At 39.9% G+C, this 22,218-nt stretch overlaps 1 protein-coding gene across 2 annotated transcripts in view; it reads left to right on the top strand.

Moving 5' to 3' along the window:
- Positions 1-7,929, top strand: part of SLC6A2 (solute carrier family 6 member 2) — a 67,977-nt gene extending 60,048 nt beyond the window's left edge. For both annotated transcript variants that reach the window (XM_068150496.1, XM_068150497.1), the window contains exon 14: positions 683-7,929. In XM_068150496.1, coding sequence (XP_068006597.1) covers positions 683-706 — 24 coding nt within the window. In that variant the 3' untranslated portion in view covers positions 707-7,929. The remainder of the gene's footprint in view (positions 1-682) is intronic.
- Positions 7,930-22,218: the final 14,289 nt, after the last annotated feature.

Here is a 22,218-nt window from a genome sequence, read left to right as displayed (position 1 = left end):
ATGGAAGGAGGAAGAAAAAGCTTCCTGTTCTCATGACTGTCATTTATTTGATCTGGCCAAGAATGTGTAGTAGAACAGCACCTCTTCCTGCCTTCTTTCCCCTATTCCTGCCCTCAGCTGTCTGTAGATTTGACATTCCAGCTGTAAGTAATAACCTGATTACTCTAGAAGCAGATGTTCCTGTGCACATGGGCTATAAACAACTAGTCCTGCACAGTACTAATCTTCTGAACCCAAATCTGTAATGGCAAAAATGAAGGAAATTCATTTCAGTTAAATTAGAAAAGGTTATGCACAGAAGTAAATGCCTAGTGATAATTCAAACCATGACAAACAATAGGACATATTAATTTGTTTCTGTCTTCAATGAACACTTTTTTTACATTGTTTAAAGTTTGTAAATAAAATATTCACTACCTTAACCAAACAAGTAAAAAGTTTTCCTCTCATACATGGTCAGCAGTTTTAAAACTTCTAAAACTCACATGAAAACTGACTCAATAGGTTTCATAGTCAGCACCATTCTCACTGCAAACTGGAAACCACAGAAATTTAGTTACAATCCATTATTTTGAAACCTCTTTGTGACTCTGTTTTTGTCAGCCAATGTATTTAAAACATCTCTTGCTATCATAACTTGAACCAATAATGTTATTGAGCAACTACTTCTGTTTCCTTACAGCTTCAGCACTGGCTAACAATATGACAACTGACAGCCTGAGAAAAAAGCCAATACTTTAAGCTCAACTGAGAATACAGAAAGTTCAAAGCTCCCTCGATTATGCTTGGACCAGGCTGGCTCAGAGCTTATCTACAGACTCTATGAGGGAAGACATCTGCTCTCTGTTCTCAATGCCTCCCTTCTATTACTTGGCTTTAAACAACCTTTAAAGACCCCATTTAATTTTTTCTTACATCCTTTGGTGCCATGCAATCCCTACATTGACCAAAACTTGTGAGTTTTGATATTGGCAGAAGTGGAGGAGGGGTTGGAGTAGAGGAAAAAAAAGCAATCAACATAAGTTAAATGCTCTTTTATTGTGAAGAAGTGAATTAAACTTTTCTGACAGTAATAATTACTTCAGATATTCATGCCATGACCTATTTTAAACCAACAACACCTGAACGTTCTTAGATGTAAGGAAAGAGTACATCTCGGTTGTGAGAAAAGAGCAATTTTAACTGTGCACTAATGTCATTAGCTTTCTTGCCATACTATCCTTTGGGATATGCGTTTGCATTCTTCTGAAGTGAAGACTCAGCACTTCATTTACAGTGGTTTATTAGTTTCTTCTCTTGGTGAAGAAGGTTGTCTTTGCTGTATATGCCCATGCCATTCTCTGTCTAATGTAACTGCACAAGCTGAAGAACAGCAGGAGCAGCATTCCTCTTATAGCTACTAAGTGCAAGATATGGTTTGACACCACACCATTACTGAAAAATGCATTCCCTTATACCAACATTTGAAATGGCTTTATCATATAATCCACAGTCCACAGACTTTTTCACCTAAGTATGAAAGTTACATGCAGATGGACAGACTTTTACCTTCTGTTATATTTCGTTCCAGAAAAAGAATGTAATATACACACGAAGAGGGAATCATTTTTTGCATTACATAATCTACCCGGAGCCACCAAACTTTGGCTTTATTCTCCTGCTGTGAACATGCTATTACTATAATTTAACATGGATTCACCTAGCAAAACATAGTAGGATTGTGCTGAATAAATTAGAAGGGTATTTTAGGCATACTCAGTTCTCTTAAGCCTATTCCAGCTCTCCTCTCTGGTAGTATTATGCAAGGTAGAAGACACAGAACAAACTCTGCATTTGGGTGCTGTTACATGCTGTGGTCACTTAACACTGCAGTATCTTCCCAGTGATCACTACATTTGATGAAGTTTTGAGTTAGTTCTTATACTTCTTTATCACTAGAACTACAGTAATTTTCAGAGGCAGTAGCTTCTTCACTGAGTCCAGCCCACAGTCTGCCTCTGGACCTATAAAGTTTTTTGTCTCTATGCATTCAATTCAACTTGTCTTTTAAATGTAAGTAGTGCTTCCTCTGTTGTTTTTTCGGTTGACTGGTTTTGGGATGGGTTTTTTTTATTATTATTATTTCAAAGGTTGGGGGGGTTATTTATAAAACAATTTTTGATGAGAGCTTTTCTTTTTCTCTTTTAAAATAGCCCAGTTTAAAAGCCCAAGGTGATTTCAGCCTTTTTCACCTAACATTGATTTCTGTTCAAAACAAAACAGAAATCCATTTCCTCCAATATAATCAATACTTTGCAACATATCAAGTATTGCTTTTTTCTTTACAAGAGTGCCTGTGACCAAGAGCAGTTTTACTTAAAGAAGGGTTTAAACCCAAACCCATTTTCTTCTAATTGTAAAGTAAGTCGTATTTTTCTGGCCCAGCTGATGGCCAGCTTCTTGTTAAAAACATTTCAATAGTAAAGGAATTTCAAATGTCACAGTTCTGGCTCTGTAATCACATGAGGCCAAGGAGCAAAAATACATTGAGGCCTTCAAAAAGGCCACCCCACCAACTTCATCATTAATCCCATTTTAATTGTTTGCTGACTACATAAGAATCTTTTAATTGTTATGAAGTTTGCTTTTCAATAACACAGCTTCTTCAGTCACTAGCTGGCATGGCTTAAAAGCCTCTTAGCACACATGGAATTACCACATTTTGAAGCTCTTGGGAGGCCTTTTAACAAGGCGGCTTGATAGTTTGTCACATTTATTTGGTTTGCTCGTGACTGGAAATGCTAACAACCTGCATCAATGTTCACTTAGTTCATACTCCACCTCCACCAGCCACATCACAAAACCCACAAAGGAAAAGTTCCATTTCATCACCACTCCACTCTGAAACAGGAGCAAAGCTTTCTTAACATGGGAGTGAAATCATCTTTACCCACCATGTTAGGGTCAGATTGTATTTCCAATAGCTACTACCAAGGCAATTACCTACTGCATTATTTTTATTTCTATTACTGTATCACTTCTTTGGTTTAGTGTAGTATTTATAGCTCAGGATGTATTGCACTATTGCCATCTTGTTTTGAGGTTTTATAGACAGACAACTTGCAATCTATAGAGAAGACCATAGAAATTAGAAAAAGCAAGAATCTTACTACCAGGAACAGCCCAAATGAAAAAGAAAGATCATACAAATTGCATGACTGCACAGCTAGGCTTTAAGTTCAAGATGCTGCCCAGAAGTCTCCCTCCAAAAACTGGGACCTCTGTCCCAGAAATTAACAATAACATCTTCAGTTCTCCAGAGAATAAGATACTCAACTACCTCATGCCTCTTGGACAATAGATAATACCATTAAATACAAACTAGCATCCATTCAAGTGACAAATACCTTTGTAAAGCCCAGGTTACATTCTTTGCTTCCACTAAGTGATATGGCACAGATGTTCCAGTAAGAAGCCACAGGTCTGGCACCCAACTCCTCTTAGGCACCTGCTTTGAGCTCCCAATACAGAAAGTATCAGATGCCACTAAGATACTCATCTCCCTTCAGTTCAGGTCTTTATTACCCACCTAGTTTAACTGCATGTCTTCCTCTAAGTCTTGAATTTTCAGCCAAGCAGCTCACTCTTTCCTTCAGCTATGCTTAGTGTGTAAACAGACCTGCTGTGGGGAATGGTGCTCTCTCAGATATCCCTGTGGGACAAGAGTATGCAGATGGAGTAGGCAGTCCACTTCCAACAGAATGACATTTTTTTCTACAAGTTTATTCAAGATGAAGTACCATTTGCTTGCAAATTATCTTGGCTGTTTTAAGCAACAAGCAAGTGTGAAGAATTCAGTGAAGCTCATTTGGCAGTTCCAGAAAATAATTTCTTGAAAGTATTTTCTTTAACTGGACAAAGGAAGCAGCTGTCACACATCAGCATCTCTTCTGGCCTTCCATCCTGCCAGTGAAGACTACCTGCCTGTAACACATATTGCTTCATCAAGCCACAGGAAGTTACTCAGCAGTGGATCTTTCATAGGCAATAGCCCAAAAAGCACTTGCATTATTGAGCATTCAGCCCCATTTTGTCAGCCCATCTTGTTCCGTTGTGTCCCGAGGCACAGACCCTGGCAACACTTGAAAGACATCTTACCATAGCAAGGGATTTTGCAGGAAATCCAGGATCAAACTTTTAAATATAGAATGTAGGAGAAATACTTTGCTGTTACTATTGCATATGCTCCCTAATTGCACGTGCAAGGTATGTAGGATGTCATTTTCCCAGAGGAAATTTCCTATAATTGGTCATTTCTTCTCAGCAAAATACAATTTAAAGGTCAAGCCCAGACATTTTGTATATAGATACACCTCCTATGCTATTGTTTTGACATGAGTTTACTTTGTACTCTCTTAGGTTGTAGGTGGCCACATAGTCAAGTTATTTTGCTTTTAATTTCTCTTTTGCAGTTCTTCCAATTCATAGAGCAGCAATTAGCAGGTTCTTGCTTTCTTGGGCAGTAGGTAACTTTCATTCATATCCTGGACTGGTTCACTAACTTTCATGAGGCATTGGCAAATGTTTAAGAATTTCTTTCCTAAGAAGCAAATGTAAACCACGGATCAGCAATTTTAAAAGATATGAGACTTAAAAATGTTTTATTTGCAGTGCCCTGTTGAATTATTGGACAATGAGCCTGAAGGAGTCAGACATAAAGACAGTTATCACAGCTCAACAAAAGACAGAATAGAATCTACCTGCAGAAACCAGGTCTGCAGTCTGAGGTTCTCAGAACAGCAAAATAGATATTTTTGTTATAACACACTATTTTCTCAGGGATGAGAATATTTATGGTCCACAGATCAACCCATACAGGAACTCAATCTTCTTAATTTAAAGGTCCAGATGAGGTTTCAGATTAGGCCCTTGCACAGCTTTGGAACGTTCTGGCTATAGTACAGGGAGACAGATCTTCTCAAAACACCTGCAGAAAATCTCCTGTACAGGAAAATACTTTTCCAGTCTACCTTCCTCTGACCCATATATTCGTGTTGCTGACCTCACTAACCAGTAGAAAGCTGGTAGAAAATGAAGCTAAACTGCTGATACAATACATCACAGAAGTCAGAAACAGGACCTTGAAGTGACCTTACTAGGTTCATATCTATATAGAAGCCAAAAGTAGTATATGGACTGTTTCAAGGAATGCTGGCCAGAAATCACCATACAGGATGGAATCTGTGAGCAGCTTGGGCACCTGAACTGCTGCAGTTCTTCATTTATTAAACTGTTAGCTGGTATATAAGGAGGACAGCCACGTTCTGCCTTCCTTTAGGAAAAAGATCCATTAGTACAGGATACTGTGAAATCCTCTGAAAAAGCTTTTAGAAATTAAAGAAGGTAAGCCTCCAGTTAAGCCTTGTTACATCTGTGACTTTGCATCACTATTCACAGGGAATAAGCTGTTTCTCAAACATGCATTTTTGAGTGGATTTGTACTGTGGAAAATGGTATTTTGCTTAGTCATTTCAGTTTGTTGTAACTTAGACTTCATTTGGAGCATTTCACCAAGCACTTGCTGACAACTAGCCAAGACTACTCAGACTGACTGAGTAGGCATGCATGTGTTCCTTAGCACTGACATAACTTGGGTTTGCCTGCTTAATCTTAGCTGGCTAATGACAAGACTTGGAAGCTGTGCCACGCACAAAGAAACTTTTCCCAGGCCAGGAAATTTCAGATTTTTTGCACATTGTTCCAAACAAAAATTAGATCAATATAGGACCAACGTTCCCCACAAAGATCCATAGCTGGTGCTTAATTTCTGCAGTGACACTGTTCAGTGCCTGAGACTGAACTTAGATGCATCTACATGCAGCAGAGAGAACTACAGAGAACTAGCAACCAGCAGGAAAGCATACCAGTGTACCTTTAAGTACAGAATTTGATCAGTTGTCTTTCACCATTTAGAAACAATGTTTAGACCAGTTGCAATGAGGGTATACAGAGAAGACAGTCAGAAGATTCTTAAGTTGCACAGATACTGTATTAAGTATTATGGTATTGAATAAAACTGTTCTTAGAAGAAAATGTAAGTGTCTAGATGCAAGTGCCTGTGAAGGAGCCAAGGAGGGGAAGAACCAAAAGGCTTAAGCCTCAGTCCAGCCTTCATTCAAGTTAACCATTGCTGCCCCTTGTTTTCATGATGAGAACACAGGCCTTTTTTGCACTAACAGCAAGATAAGGCTGTGTCCTTTGCTTTCCTCCCTTCTGAAAGTGTTTCTTTGGTTGCATGATTTCATTAATAAGGGAACAGAATTAATTCAGTAAAATAAGAAAATAACTAAGCCTTAAGCTGGCTCTCTTAAAGGTGTCATGTTCACAAAAAAAATCACAGAATGCCAGGTTGGAAGAGACCCCAAGGATCGTCTGGTCCAACCTTTCTAGGTGACAGTGTGGTTTAAATGAGCTCGTCCGGCACCCTGTCAAGTTGCACCTTAAAACTGTCCAATGCAGGGGAACCCACTGCTTTCCCTGCAAGGAGATTCCAACGTCTGATGTTCTCACAGTGAAAAATTTTATTCTGGATTCCAATCAGAATCTCCCCAGCAGTAACTTGTCCCCATCACCCCTTGTCTTTTCCATGTGATTCCTTGTAAAAAGAGAGTCTCCATTCTCCTGGTAGCCACTCCTTATGTACCGGTGCTCCTCAGTCACTGCCAGAGGCCTCAAACTTGCAGGTGACCTGGAGCTGTAATTTATGTTGCACTTTCTGTGAACCTATCTGCAAGACTTAGCTGTCGTTAGCTATGGGTAGTACCAGTTAAAGGGAGAATCTCCAAATAATATATTTCCAATAGGTGTGAAGAAGATTTGCCTTACAAATAAAAGCTTTACAGTGAGCATTTACTTGGTTTACACCAGTGTTTTACTTAATTTTTAATGCCTTTTTATAGCAGTGACTAGACTTTACCTTAGACAAGGGTACCTCTGTATAGGAAATATTTGAATATTTTTACCAGTTTTTTTAATTTTCATAGACTCTAAGTGTATATTGTAAGGCAAAAAAAATTCAGCTTTGATGTAACAAGGTTATCACACAAGACCTAGTTCTCTGTTATAAAACTTTGTAGTCAGCCAGTCTACTTCAGTATGTTGGTCTTTGCTTACAAATGTAAAAATGTGATGAAGGAGAAGAGAATATTATCTACAGCTAACACACACTGTAGTAAGATATTCTCCATTGCTGCCTTAATCTTACAAGTAGAGGTGTGGGTTTAATTCATATACTAAAAAAACCCAAAGCATCCAGAGCCTTCTTTGGCTGCAATTTCATGTTGTTAGATGATTTAACACTTAACTAAATGTGCTAGTGTCCAGTAGGTCCACTTCCCAAGCGAGAGATCCCATTGCTATTGTCAGGAATAAGTTTACGTGGCAGTTCAAAACTTGTCACTAGTGGAAAAAACCCCTCCAAAGTGCCCCAGTGACCAAAAGGGTTCAAATGCAGCTACCACATTTCCATGCCCAATTCCACTGTAAAATCTGCAGGTCCACTGTCTGTTTGCCCTTTGGGGTTTTCTGTTTGTTTTGACTTTGGGTTGTGTGTTGTTGGGGTTTTTTGGCAAATCTTTGGTTGTCTGGGGGAAATGGCATTTCAGTTCCTATCTTTTTTTGTTTTTTTAAAGGGAGATGTCTATATGCCCATGTGCAATTAGAAACAAGTACATTTCTTATAAATATGGCTGTGGTTGTGCTTGATGTGTGCTGGTTAACTATACTTAACATGCTGATAAAAGATGGTGAATGTAAAGTATTTGTCCTCATTCCTCTGTCTTTCTGTGGTCAGTGTACATAAGAACTGTTTTAATCTGTGCATTAATGTAACAGTTTATTCCATTATTGTGTATAAAATTATTTAAATAAAATCTGACAAATATGCACATAAAAAGAGTATAAAGAAAAACCTTGTGGACCAAGAATTTATTTATGACTGTTGATTAGAAACTGAAATGAAAGTTTGGGTTGTTGTTCCAGCCCACAGACTTGAGTCTGCTTATGTGGTACAGCAGGTCATCAATCATCTCCTCCTGGATTTTGGGGCTCCCCATCTTCCATCTCAGGGGGCTGGTTATCTAGTGAACAACTAGTCTTTAACTACTAAAGACTGAGGCAAGGAAGGTATTGAGTACCTCAGCCTGTTCCTTGTCCTTTACCACTATGTTCCCCTCTGTACTCAACAAAGGAAAGAGATTCTCCTTAGTCCTGCTTTTGCTGCTAATAGGTTTTCTTTTCAACAGCTGAAGCCAAATTAATTTCCACTTGGGCTTTGGCCCTTCTAATTTTCTCCCTGCATAGCTGTACAACAATCATGTAGGCCTCCTGAGTAGCCTGCCCCTTCTTCCTATGACAATAAACTCTCTTTTTCTCCCTAAAAAAGTTCATGAGACAGCTGACAGCCTTTCAGTGTCCAGTGGGTGCAGCAAACAGATTAATTTCTACACATGCACTCCTTTCAGGAATGTAATTACAGAAATGCAATTAAGTTTTCACAACCACACACTAAAGGGAAATAAGATCTTTTAGGAACACAAATCAAAATGTACAGCACAAAAGATGCAACCCCCCATGGCTATGCTGTTGTCCTTTTTACAAGCAGTTCCATTTGTCTCTAACTTTACCAGCAGTAATAACCATACATTCTTAATTCATGGGTCAGCCAGGAAACAGCTACTTTTACCCAATATGAAGGAAGAATGGATAATAATTACTAAAATAATTTTCTCTTATTTCCCCATGGAACACCACAAAATAAGCAGCACTCTTTTCAAAGGTACACTTCGGTAGACAGTCTCAATTATCTACATACTAATTTCACTTTGCCCGTACAAAGACTGATCTAATTCCATCATCACCTTTTTAAACACATCTTACTGTTATTAATTATTTCTATTCTACTGCCTTCAAGCAAGTAAGAAAAACAAGGCTTAATTTATTTTCTCATCTGAAAAACTGAATGCTTGCATGTTAGTTTTTAACACTATAAAACACCTGAAGCCATAAATTGGTATTAAAGCAATGCAAACTAAATTAATTTCCAAGTGTCTCACAGAAGTATCTTTCGGTTTATTTTGTTGTTCAACAAAAGCCTGATTACAAAAGTTTCATTGGTCACTATTCTGCATTCTCCTATTTAGTATTTTCACCAAACTCCAGCCAACTAAGAGTCTTGTAGGCCAACATTATTCTGAAAGTAAAAGTAGACAGGGCTTGCTTAAAGAAACAGAGGAATTTTGTCCTCCTGCAAGCACTGTAGAAAACAAGTTTTCTCTCTGCCTCTGGATCACTACATCATCTATTCTGATAGTCCCCTAATTTCCTCTAAAAGCAGGAACTTTACTTATATCCTTCTGCAACACCCAGAAGAGAGGACTAGGTACCACTGGTACTAGTAAAGACAGATGCTTCAGCCACCATGATTCTTCGTATCTGTACATATCAACATGAAATCTCAGTTTGCCCTCTAACCTAAGCTAATATTTATAACCTAAGTTAACTTTTAAAACAGAAGCACAGCAACAACAAAAAAAATCTTAGAAAAGAAAACTGAAGGCTGGGAAAAAAAATCAGAACATATCTGAATCTTTTGTCATTACAACATAAATCAACAGTGCTGCCAAAAAGTTCAGATAGTAAACCCTTGTGAACGCAAATCCGATGACAAGAGAATACCAGATGTGGTCTGTTTAAAAGCAGTAACAAGTAACACTTGCTTTTTGTAAAAGTTCACAGAGAACTGTCAACTGCTATAGTTGACAACCATAAACATTCACTTGTATACTCCTCTGATGCCTAATTCCAGCTATAAACCAACAACAATAATTCTTAAAGAAGAGAAAGGCTCTCTGCTTCCTCAGCTCTAAAACCTCTATCTGCGTATCTCCAAGTTTTGCAAGACCTTTGACAGACAACAGTTGCAGCATACACAAGCCAAACATTACAGCCTTTCACTCTTGCAGTTACTAAAACTTACTAAAGCACCAAAGACCTCCCAGAATGTTTGACCCTCCTATAAAAACGTCTATATTTCGGAAAGAAATTTGCCCTATTTTTCTTTCAGGTCTGCATTGAAGAGCATTATTTTCAGTTAAGGACTTTCAATCATATCAGTTGCAAAATCATTGTGCCTTTGAAAGAGTCTGCATTTTACCTGGTTCCGAAAGCAACTTCAGCTTTCCCACAAAACTATTTTCTGCTGCCTGCTTCCTCTTCTTCCAACCCGCTCATGTGCCTGCTTCTCCTACTCCTATTTAATTCAGCACTACTTGCAGAGTCACCTCTGCGTTTATATCCTCCTGAAAGAAACCAAGCAGCCTCTTTGTGCCTTTACCTTCCTAACATCCTCTTAAGACCCTATCAGCCCCACTTACAAAAGTCCCAGATCCACAAGATACCCCTTGGACATGCGTTGGTCCACAATATCAGAAGTCCACCACCTCCTCTCAGAAACTTTCCTCTCCAATGTGTGTATGCACACATATATACAGGAAACTTACTGCCTAACACAGTTCTGTGGATTCCAGTATGAGAGTCAAGAACTGAAGAACTATGCCTTGGGATGTCAAGCCCCATCGTCAGCCCTGCTCTCAAACTTGCTCAAAGTTGCAACAGATCATTTCTCTCTCAAGGATAGCAGTGGACTTGCAAAACCCACTGTGTAACACAGATTAAGAAAACAATGGGCAGTCACAATTCTTCGGCTAGAGACATGCAAAATTGGGTCAGGTATCCACTTATGTATTTAAAGTGCTAGGAATAGAAAATAGGAAACTGAATTTAGAGAAATAATAACATTTAGAGTCATTGCTACAGCAGTAGCATCTTCTCACAGCTGTACAACTGTCCCCTGTGCTATCAGAATTTATTTTCTAACCACTTCAAACAAAATCTTTATACTCTTGATACCAGATTAATAATTCTTTGGCTAAGCAGAACAGGTCAGTGCTCACTATGTTCCTTCAAAATACAGGAAAACCAGCATGCAATATATTTATAGGCTGAGGATGGCCACACATCCAAATGTCTTGAATTTTCCACTGAATTCTTCTAGATACCAGATTATATTTAACATTACCCTTCTGCAGCACAAATCTCTCAGATTTCATAGTAACAGGACATGGAATCAATCGCCTCAAACTATCCACCTCAGCCAACAATGAACAAAGAACCCAGTTAAAGGAGCATTTACACAAACGGGTTGCTGAAGAGAACAGGCATTGCTGAACATTCAAAATAAACTGGTATTTTCTAGAGCTGCATAAAGTTGATATTTATTAAAAAACAAAAACCACCCCACAAACCACCCTGTTATGCTAAATCCAAGCATAATCTACATGACTGCTTTCATTTGAGACTGGAAAATATCAGCTGTGGGCAGATGGACAAGCAGAATGAGATGTGATAGAAATATACACAGCAGGTGCCATGACCAAATAAATTATTGTGCTAGATTATTTTCAGAATTACTTCTTTGGGATAATCTTGCTAGATAATTAATTTTTCTTCTGACTTAAACATACAAGACTATCTCTGTATCCAGGCATAAACATTGTAAAGGTTTGAAATACACGAGAAGAGGAAAGCTGAGGTTTAAAACACTCAAGTGCTCCATCATGGAGGAACAGAATTGTGCACTCATACCCATGAAGACAAATCAGAAAATATAAACAACTAAGTTAAACCCCAAACATTTCTGGAAGGAAATTAACATTTTTCCAAAGCCAGAAATTAAATATACAACAAACCAAACAACACAAATTTCCAGCTTGATTGCCTTTTGATTGTCCTGCTTTGGGTCCATTCTAATCAAGCAAAAGCCCAAGGCACCAAATGAGCATGCAGAAACACAGGTTATTGTGTTTACATCTGACAATGCTGCCAGCTCCAAGTGTTTGCTTGATTCATTCTAACATGTTTATCTGATGAATCTTGAGCCCATTTTCTGTTCTAATGCTGCAATTTCAAACACAAACAAATAGAATCATTTGAGGGTACTGCTTGATGAGAAGCTCAACATGAGCCAGTAACACGCGTTTGTAGCCCAAAGAAAGCCAACTGTATCCTGGATTCATTGAAAGAAACATCTAGCAGGTCTAGGAGATGATTCTCCCCCTCTTCTTTGGTGAGACCCCATCCAGAGTACAGTGTCTGGCTCTGGAGTTCTCAATATAAAGACATGGACTTGTTGGAACAGGTCTAGAGGATGGCCACAAAGATGACCAAAGGGCTGGAGCACCTCTCAAGTGGAGACAGGCTGAGAGAGTTGTGGTCGTTCAGCCTGGAGAATAGAAGGCTCCAAGACCCTGTTGGGGTCTTCCAGTACCTAAAGGGAGCCTGCAAGAAAACTGCAGAGGGGCTTTTTAGAAGGGCTTGAAGTGACAGGATGAAGAGTAATGGCTTTAGATTGAAAGGTGGGAGATTTACATTCCATGTGAGGAAGATGTTCTTCACCGTGAGGGTGGCAAGGCACTGGAACAGGCTACCCAGAAAGGTGGTGGATCCCATCCCCCTCCCTGGAAGTTTTCAAGGCCAGGCTGAATAAAACTTCTGAGTATCCTGGTCTAGTGGAAGGTGTCCCTGCCCATGGCAGGGATTTGCAACCAGATGATCTTTAAAGTCCCTTCCAACCCCAACCACTCTATGATTTATTTCTTCCTCCCACATAGAGTTACCTTAAAGAAAAGTAACCTGTTCCTCTGATGCTCAAATCATAGTCATAAAGTTTGGGATTTTCAGATGGCCTGAGTTACTTGCACAAGCAAGCAAAGCTATTGGGTGCTCATTACACTTCTGCTGTCTCCACTACAAAACACAGAAGGAAATTCTCTGGAAAACATTTGCTAAACAGTTTACTCCTTTACCCCCACCTATCACCTGGCATTTTTTCTTTCAGCTCTGCATCCCATTGCCTCCAAAGGAGAACTAGAGCAATTTAATGCAAAAATGAAACACAGTAACAGATTCACTGCAGAACTATCCCCCCACAAAGCAAACGTTTCCTCAAAACTACAATTAAGGACACAGCTTGAGTCATTGGGAAGATACACGTTGGGGGATTTAGTTCAATGTAGGCATAGAAAACTGGTTGAAGGGGAGGAGTCCCTGCTCTTACAAATCCCTTTGGAGTAAGTAGCACTTACCCAACTCTAATTCTCCCCTTCCCATGGTTTGCAATAAAGAGCAAAAGAAGACAACTATTTTTTTTTCAGCATCTACAAAATGTCTGTGGAAACATATACAGATTTTAATGAAGAGCTGTTCCTCATTATGGAAATTACCATCACTGAGACAAACCAGAAAGATAAACATCAGTACCTACTGCTCTTAGTTTCTCCTTATACATGTAAGCAGACTAAAAGTTCAGCCACCCATTAATTCACCTCTCTTCAGAGTCATGTTAAAATACACTTGTGAAGTTCAAAGCCATCTTAGGCGAAAATGTGTGCTCAAGCCATTGATTTTCATTTGAGTAAAGATTTAGTTCTCAAACTACATGGATAGACATCAACCTGAACCAGAACGTGTGACACTGCCTACATTTTCAGAAAGCAGTGTTGAGGTTTTATTACTTGTAGTCACTGAGACTCAGAAAAACAGAGGATAATTCAAGGTTCTTGCATAACACTGAAACATTTAAAAATGAAAATCCACTTATTGTAATTTCCTTTCTTTCTTCCTAAGCCAGAAAACAATCAAGCTGGGAATAATGTTGGTCAATACTGTTTTTCTACATTCCTGATCACAAATTTCCCATAGACTAGCTTGTAAAACCAGACTTGAAGGTCACATTGTCTTAACCATTTGACACACAATATTGGTTTTGATAAATTCATTGGATGAATGTTCAGAATCTGGTTTTCAATTTGTATCCACAAAAGCATTTGCTTTCCACAAATACTAATGGGATAATTATTGCCTCTACATGTATTTCTGCAAGCAGCTATTTGCAACAGTATTAACAAATGTGAACATAACAGTTTACCAAGAGAGAACAAAACTGACATTTTGGTTCAAGTGTTTATTTATGACTGATTTGGGGAAATATTTGCTCAGCTGTGCCTTTCTAAGTTGGACAGCTTGGAGCACAATACTGGACTACTCAGTTTGACAGTTTGATTTTTGGTCTTTGTGGCTGATGTTGCATTTTCAGTGCTGTAGAGAGTGTTCTAGTCCCATGGGAACTCCCTCTTTGTATACATCTGCACTAAGAACCAACTCCTGGAATCCAGTTTCATTATGAGCACCTTTATTCTAGCACATAGAATACTTTTTAGTATTAAATCACTTTGTGCCCTTCTCCTGCCAAATTAAATATGCAGAACACTACCATTTTTGCTGTAAGGCCACTTTTGCAATTCACTAGCTTTACGCAGCTGAGCAACACACAAAAATCATGGAAGAATTCAGAGTACCTTCACATGGAGTCTTAGTTTTGTGCATTCAAACAAGGACTAGGATCTTGCCAGTGACCTGCAGTATTGACACTTGACCAGTTATTTATTCTCCAGGTCTGCTATACTGTGGTTGGCAAAGGATCAGCTACACCAGCCTAATTCCTGTACCTTACAAATTGATTATACTTTTTTTTCCCTCTTAGATTGATCTGTCTCTGTGAACATAAGACAGGTAGAATTAATGTTAGAATAGAATAAACCAGGTTGGAAGAGACCTTCAAGATCATTGCATCCCATCTGACCGATTAGCTCCCAGTCTTTCAACTTGAAAGAACAGAGTGATAACATGCTTACATAGGCTGTCTTTTTAGTTCAGTATAATTATTTCAGCACAGAGGAAAAAAAGACCAATGACTGAACTTAAAAGTCAGAAGGAAGAAATATTCCCAACATGAATTCTTCTATTCAGTAATTCCAACTCAGTTCATGGGTGTATTTGTTCTTGAAATATTTGTATTTTAAGAAGGTAGATTTTCATGCAGAAGTAAGCTTGCAAAGGAACCTGAGTCACTACTTGGCTTTTAAAGTCAAAATCCAACTTACGGTACCGCTTTGTTTATCGTATAAACTGGCCAAAGACAAAAGGAGCACATCAAAAGAAGGGTTCATAACAGCTTGTTCTGTGTTATTTCAAAGGATGATTTTTCAGAAATGCAGGATCTACATAAATCACTCCCTTACTGGAAGATACACAAGACATCCACATATTCACTACAATGACCAACTATACCATGGTAAAGAAACAAGAAAAATCACATTTTTCTCAGCTATGAATAATAGTTCACCATATAAATGCACTGAGTGCCTTTTAATCAAGCTTATTCTCTGAAGATGTAATGACCAATTTTGAGAGCCCATTAGATATAAAACACATGTAATAATCTGACTGTAACAGATTGCTTCTATTGCTAATAATTTATTATGCTGCAGTAAAAGTTTTACAAAGAAACATCAAAAATCTAAAAAGTGAGTCTGATTTCCCAAATATCGATTAAGTTTGGGGCTGGCAGTCTAATTTCAAGAACAGAATCATCACCCACACAAAGTTAGTAAGGTCTTTCCCACGGGCCTTACCAAATGTCATAAAAATAAAGCCTAGATCAGGACATGTGAAAATAACACATTTAAGGCAACACCAAGACACCACAATGAAACTGGTGTTAGTCATCACCTGCATATTCAACCTTTTGTGTACATTACAGAAGAGGACTCAGTAAAAAGCAAGAATTGTTCTTTTTTAAATTAAATGTCTTGCTTTCAATTTGCATGCATATTGTCAAACACAGAGGTGGCTGTATTCCTCACTCCCTGTATCCAACTTGTAGACACTTATACAGAATGCAAGAGATCTAGGTCCTGCTCTAATTCAAGCAGACCTGGTTTTAATCTCACTTTTAAGAGGTCTATCTGTCTACAGAGCGTTACTCATTATGAGTCAGCACCACAAACTGGCTTCCAGCCCAAATATTACAGTGAGCTGTTCCTGACCCTGTTTTGAATCTGGCAGTGACTATGCAGTTTTACATTTCCTTGGTACCTGTTACTGTCACCTAATATTGACCAGAAATTGCATTTGCCTGAAAATTTCACATATATCAATCTATTTCTATTAAATTTGGGGTTTCACAATTTACTACCTTTTACCTAAAATTCACAGGCAGCTCCAGCAGAAATAAAACACATACCAATAGCACAAATGACAGAAAGGTGTCACTTCTGGCAGAGAAACAATAGAACTACCTTTCTAAGAAGAGACACTTGACACTTCATTCTGTGGTGCTTGTGAATCTTCGAGAAATATATTTTGTCATTAAATATGACTGGAAATAATTACAGCTACAGCTATTCCGCTGCAGAATTGAAGTTTCTTAATCAATATTGGCTTCTTCTTTGTTGTTTTTTTTCAATTTTGAAAAGTGAAAAAATTCATAGACAGAAAAAACATTACAAACTAAAGAGGTGGTTCTATTCTAATCTCTACCCATGCAACAGCAGAATTCTCTGATAGTACTGACTCCCTTTATGAGAGATGTCCATCTGAAACCTCTGCAGAGAGGCTCAGATACCGTCATTCAACATCAAGACAAGAAAAATCTACTCTGTTTATGAGGCACATCAGCAAAACAGACCAAATTAACATGGCTGCCTAGGAACTCCTGAGCACAGGTGACCCACTTCTACAGAAAGCTTCTGTTCTTTCTTCAAGTGCCATATAAGGGACAAAAAAGTGAAATCTGTTCAACACAGTTAACCAAGGCTAATTCCTCCCTCCCTGAGAAGGGGAACATATCTTGAATGAATGCTTAAAGTAAATAATGGGTAATTTGCCTGCAACCAAATACACATGTATCTAAACCATTTCCCAACTTCTTTCCAGAACACACATTAAAAGAATCACAGACCAGGATTTTTGAGCCTGAGGTGAAACAGACACCGACTGCAAGCTAACAGATAATGTCCTGGTTTCAGTTCCTAGAATTGATTGATTTTTCTGCCATCTACTGTCTTCATTAGAACTTTGGTCCTGAGAGCTGAACAACATTCATTTAATTCTGCTTTCACCATCAGTGATGGAAATCCTGAAGGGGACAAAGTCATTATGGGGCTGTGTGGTGAAAAACAGAGTTTTTGTCTGGAGAAAGGAGAACCCTCTGAAAGAACACACAGCTTTAATGGTGTAAGGCCATGGCACACTGCCTGCAGTCAGCTCTGCTAGCTCACATTAGTACTGTACAGATACCCTTATCTGCACTGCACCATACCACAGGCCTTGCCTCTCCTCTCCTTTGCCAGCTAGGCAACCTCTGTATGGGTTTCCTAATCCTCTTTAGTCAGAAAGCTTCAAGTTACTTATGCTGTTTAAGGCTAGAGTTCAATTGCTCCAGGACAGTTAATAGAGCAGTCATCCCTGCCATCCCTTTCAAACAGAATGAAGCACAGAACATTCCATAATCTAAAAAAAAAAAACATAGATAAGGCTCTGCATTTGAAAACTATTATGTTTGCACATTAGAAAGAGCTGAGTTGATTTTATTTAGTATGTAAATACTCCATTTGGTTTCCTGTTGCAGTAAGATTCAATGGCCCCTTCCCTATCAGGAGAGTAAGCAAGGCTGAAAATTGGCTAAGGACTCCTATTTCCTAATTCTCAAAAAGAACAGACCATGTTTCCATTTCTCATTGTCTCATGCAAAAGAATGGCAAGAAAGACTTGGGTGCTGCCCAGAAAGGCCAGAAGCCCACATTAGCCTAAAACATTGAAGAAGCCTAGGAATCTCAAGCTCTACCTGCAAGTGACTACTCTCTTGCTTTGAGTTAGGTACACTATAGAACAAATAACTGAATGCACCTACTGAACTGACCCTGAATCCCTCAAACTATTTTGTTATCTATTTTATTTAAAAACGAAAACTGATATACTAATGTGCCTTCTAGGCACATAGAATACTCTTTCTTATCCAAGAACAGCACGAGCTGTTTTCTGCTCACTTGATTTAATCTTTTTGTCTTTGCAATATGCCAGTTCAGTAGTTCACATTTTCCACTGACTTTTCAATGCCTTCTAAAGTCCAAATAACATTACCCTTTAAGTACATGAGGCTGTTGTCATTAAGAAAGAGGTAGCACAGAAAAGTCACTGTATACAAAGCTAGGATACTATTAAGAAACTGAAAAGAAAAACTAATACTGATCAAGCCTTTCTGCTCCTATTCACCCCTTCCATGAAGAGCCCTGTTGGAGATACATCAGCTCTGACATTCCTCACAATACAAGTAAGGATAACAGGCAAGTTCAGGTCAGGAAGAGTTCAGGTCAGGCTCTATGGGTTGGTTTTGGTGGGTTTTTTTTCAGACATAAAGTCCCACATATGACAAAACTTCAAAGATACCTTACCACGTATTCTAGATGTCTTCCTTTAAGGAGTAAACCTTCAAACATATTTTAGGTATTATACAGGGCCTGCCTCAAAGAGACTTCAGTTCATATTTGTAAGAGACCTATTTTGCTCCTCAGGTTTTGAGTTCTAATCCATGACAAATGAGTTACCACAGCTTCTTTCCATTAGCTGTCACTACCATCTATCCATCAGCAGTATGAGCTCCATTTCTAGGAATACCTTCAACCCACCTCCATATCCTGTAGCCACACCAGAATAAGCTTAGCAACATAATCTCCATAAAATCAACATTCAAATTGAACAAATGAGGGCCTCATCATAGTGAACAAACGGCTCATGAGCTAACCAACTTGTAAAATATCAACTGTATTTTTAGGCAAGAAGTTAAAGCTTCTGTCAAGAAAACTAAGTTACCCCTCCCAAAATTTCACTTCAGATTTTTTTTTTTCTTTACAAAGCAGAGGAGAAATTATTTACTGCTTTGTTCTGGACAACATTTTGCTACAATTTCAGCAAAACTTAGTCCTTTTATGTATACTGAATAGCTGACTTTCGCTCATATATTTAGTAACACCAAAATAAGTAGAGATGTTAAATGACTTTGACTGGATCCTGAGTTCCTTTAACTCACAGTACACTCCCATTTCAGGGCCAAACACGAGATGATGACCTACAGGGATGCTCACCAGATTGAACAGACAAAATAAATAAATAAAAGTCCATACAGATTTTCACAATAGTATCACAGCGTCACTGAGGTTGGAAGACATCTCAAAGATCATCGAGTCCAACCTGTCACCACAGACCTCATGACTAGACCATGGCACCAAGCACCACGTCCAATCCCCTCTTGAACACCTCCAGGGATGGTGACTCCACCACCTCCCTGGGCAGCACATTCCAATGACGAACGACTTTCTCGGTGAAAAACTTTCTCTTCACCTCCAGCCTAAACGTCCCCTGGTGCAGCATTTTAATCTTCTACAGAGAGGGCTAGAAACAACTTTGTACTCACGGTGCAGACGAGCGGAGCTGCAGGCAGGCGCGGGCCGGGCGCAGTGGAGCGGCGCGGCTCCGCCGGCTGTGCAGGCCGGGCCGAGCAGAACGCTCGGGCACGCGGCTAACACATGGTCGCGCGGCAATTGTCTTTCCCCCCATCACACCCTGCGGCGCAGGAGCGCTGCCTGCAGAGCAGCGCAGAGTGCGGTGCGCACATCGGCCTTTCAGAGGCGCTGTTGCAGTGCTTTCAACACAAGGAAAGCGCGCGTTCCCGCCTCCACAAAAAGAACTTCTTTGAAGCCGCGCTGTCAGGCCGCGTCACACTGCTTTTGAGGCGATAAAGCTACGACGTTTCTTGACCAATTCATGGGCAGCCTGTTCCAAAGCCTGACCACTCTTTCAGTAAAGAAATTTGTCTTACTATCCATTCTACACTTTCCCCGGCACAATTTCAGGCTATTTCCTCTAATTCTGTCACCTGATACTAGATAGAAGAGACCAGCCTCCACCTTGCTCCATTCTCCTTTCATAGCGCAGAGAGGTATCCCCTTTGTTTCCTCTTCACCAGACGAAACAATCCTGTTTCCCTCAGCTGCTCCTCGTAACACTTGTTGTCTAACACAACATAATTGCAATAAACTGTAATAATTCTCTATGATAAACTATAAACTCAAATCCACTGACCGTAGTTAGTGCAATTCCTAGAGATGAGGCTTTCACCATTGCCAAAATGTCCACAGCAGCAATAATTTCATGAAATATCCACCCAGAAATACAACCAGAGTCAGCTGTGTGAACACACTCCTAGCTGCCTAGCAAAAGGCATTTAGAAGATCTACAGAAAATTCTCAGGCTCTGTCATTCACCAAACAGCCAATCTCCTTTGAAATGTTCACAGGCACATAGGATACAGGGCAGTGGAAATAGAGGGGAACATCTTGCATGAATACCCATTGGAATTCAACATGAAATTATGAACTGATAAGCCTGTGCAAAGATTAAAGGGTTTTTTTCCCTCAAAGACTGAAAGAAGCTCCTGAAGGGCTCTCTTCCATACAATCAACAGATTATGTTAAAACTCCTACAGAATACTTTAGGACCCCAAAGCTCTGCAGTTACTCACCTTAGTAAAACTGGGGTTACAAGCTTCATTGACCACATGACTTCCAAATTTTTTTATGCCATATATTGCTTTAAAGGCATAAGAAAAGACAAATATCTTCTATTTTATTGAACACAGTGAGATCACCACCTCTGTGATCTGGGCAACACCATAGAAGGTCAGGTGCACTGAAGACTGCCCCAGTATTGCTGCATGCAAGCCAGAACATTTGAGGAGAAACAAATAGGAAATACGTATTAAATGTGTAATCCTGATATGAATTTAAATAGTGATGTATACACATTTTTACTTCCTTTGCAGTCCACAGAAAAAGGCATCACCAGACAGCACTGAAGATTCAGAACTTTAATAGGCTGAATTGGTTTCTGAAATATCTTTGTCTCTGCTCTTCATCAACTAGAACCTCTAGTTACAAGCCCCACTTGGGGTATGAGAGGTTCACATTTTATATGGAATAGCATCCTAAGTGAGCCAACAAATGCTACCTGCCCCAACATCAGCCCTCTTGAAAAAGCTGGATATGTAGATGAGTTGTTTGCAGACATCGCTTCTAACATGGACAGTCTGAGAACACAAGCACTCCTGAGTGATACAGGTAACATGGAATGGAATGGAATGGAATGGAATGGAATGGAATGGAATGGAATGGAATGGAATGGAATGGAATGGAATGGAATGGAATGGAATGGAATGGAATGGAATGGAATGGAATAGATCAGATCAGGTTGGAAGAGACCTTCAAGATCATCATGTCCAACCCATCAACCAATCCAACCCAACTAAACAACTAAACCATGGCACCAAGCACCCCATCAAGTCTCCTCGTGACCACCTCCAATGAAGGTGACTCCACCACCTCCCCAGGCAGCCCATTCAAATGGGCAATCACTCTCTCAGTATAGAACTTTTTCCTAACATCCAGCCTAAACCTCCCCTGGTGCAGCCTGAGACTGTGTCCTCTTGTTCTGGTACTGGCTGCCTGGGAGAAGAGACCAACATCCACCTGTCTACAACCCCCCTTCAGGTAGTTGTAGAGAGCAATAAGGTCACCCTTGAGTCTCCTCTTCTCCAGGCTAAGCAACCCCAGCTCCCTCAGCCTCTCCTCATAGGGCTTGTGTTCCAAACCCCTCACCAACTTTGTTGCCCTTCTGTGGACACGCTCCAGCAAGCCAACATCCTTCCTAAACTGAGGGGCCCAAAACTGGACACAGGACTCGAGGTGCAGCCTAACCAGTGCAGTGTACAGGGGCAGAATGACCTCCCTGCTCCTGCTGGCCACACTGTTCCTGATGCAGGCCAAGATGCCAGTGGCCCTGTTGGCTGCCTGGGCACACTGCAGGCTCATGTTCAGCCTACCATCGACCAGCACCCCCAGGTTCCTCTCTACCTGGCCACTCTCCAGCCACTCTGACCCCAGCCTGTAGCACTGCATGGGGTTTCTGTGGCCAATGTGCAGAACCCAGCACTTGGATGTGTTCAATCTCATGCCCTTGGACTCTGCCCATCTGTCCAGCCTGTCGAGGTCCCTCTGCAGAGCCTCTCTACCCTTCAGCAGATCAACTCCTGTCCCCAGCTTGGTGTCATCCACAAATTTACTGATGATAGACTCAATGCCCTCATCCAGATCATCAATAAAGATGTTAAAGAGCACAGGGCCCAGCACTGATCCCTGGGGCACACCACTAGTGACTGGCTGCCAGCTG

The sequence above is a fragment of the Melanerpes formicivorus genome, unplaced genomic scaffold, assembly GCF_026170545.1.
Source record: "Melanerpes formicivorus ecotype bairdi unplaced genomic scaffold, bMelFor1.0.p_v2 SCAF_20, whole genome shotgun sequence".
NCBI lineage: Eukaryota > Metazoa > Chordata > Aves > Piciformes > Picidae > Melanerpes > Melanerpes formicivorus.
The sequence above is the reverse complement of the archived record's forward strand: the minus strand, read 5'-3'. Positions and strand labels throughout refer to the sequence as shown.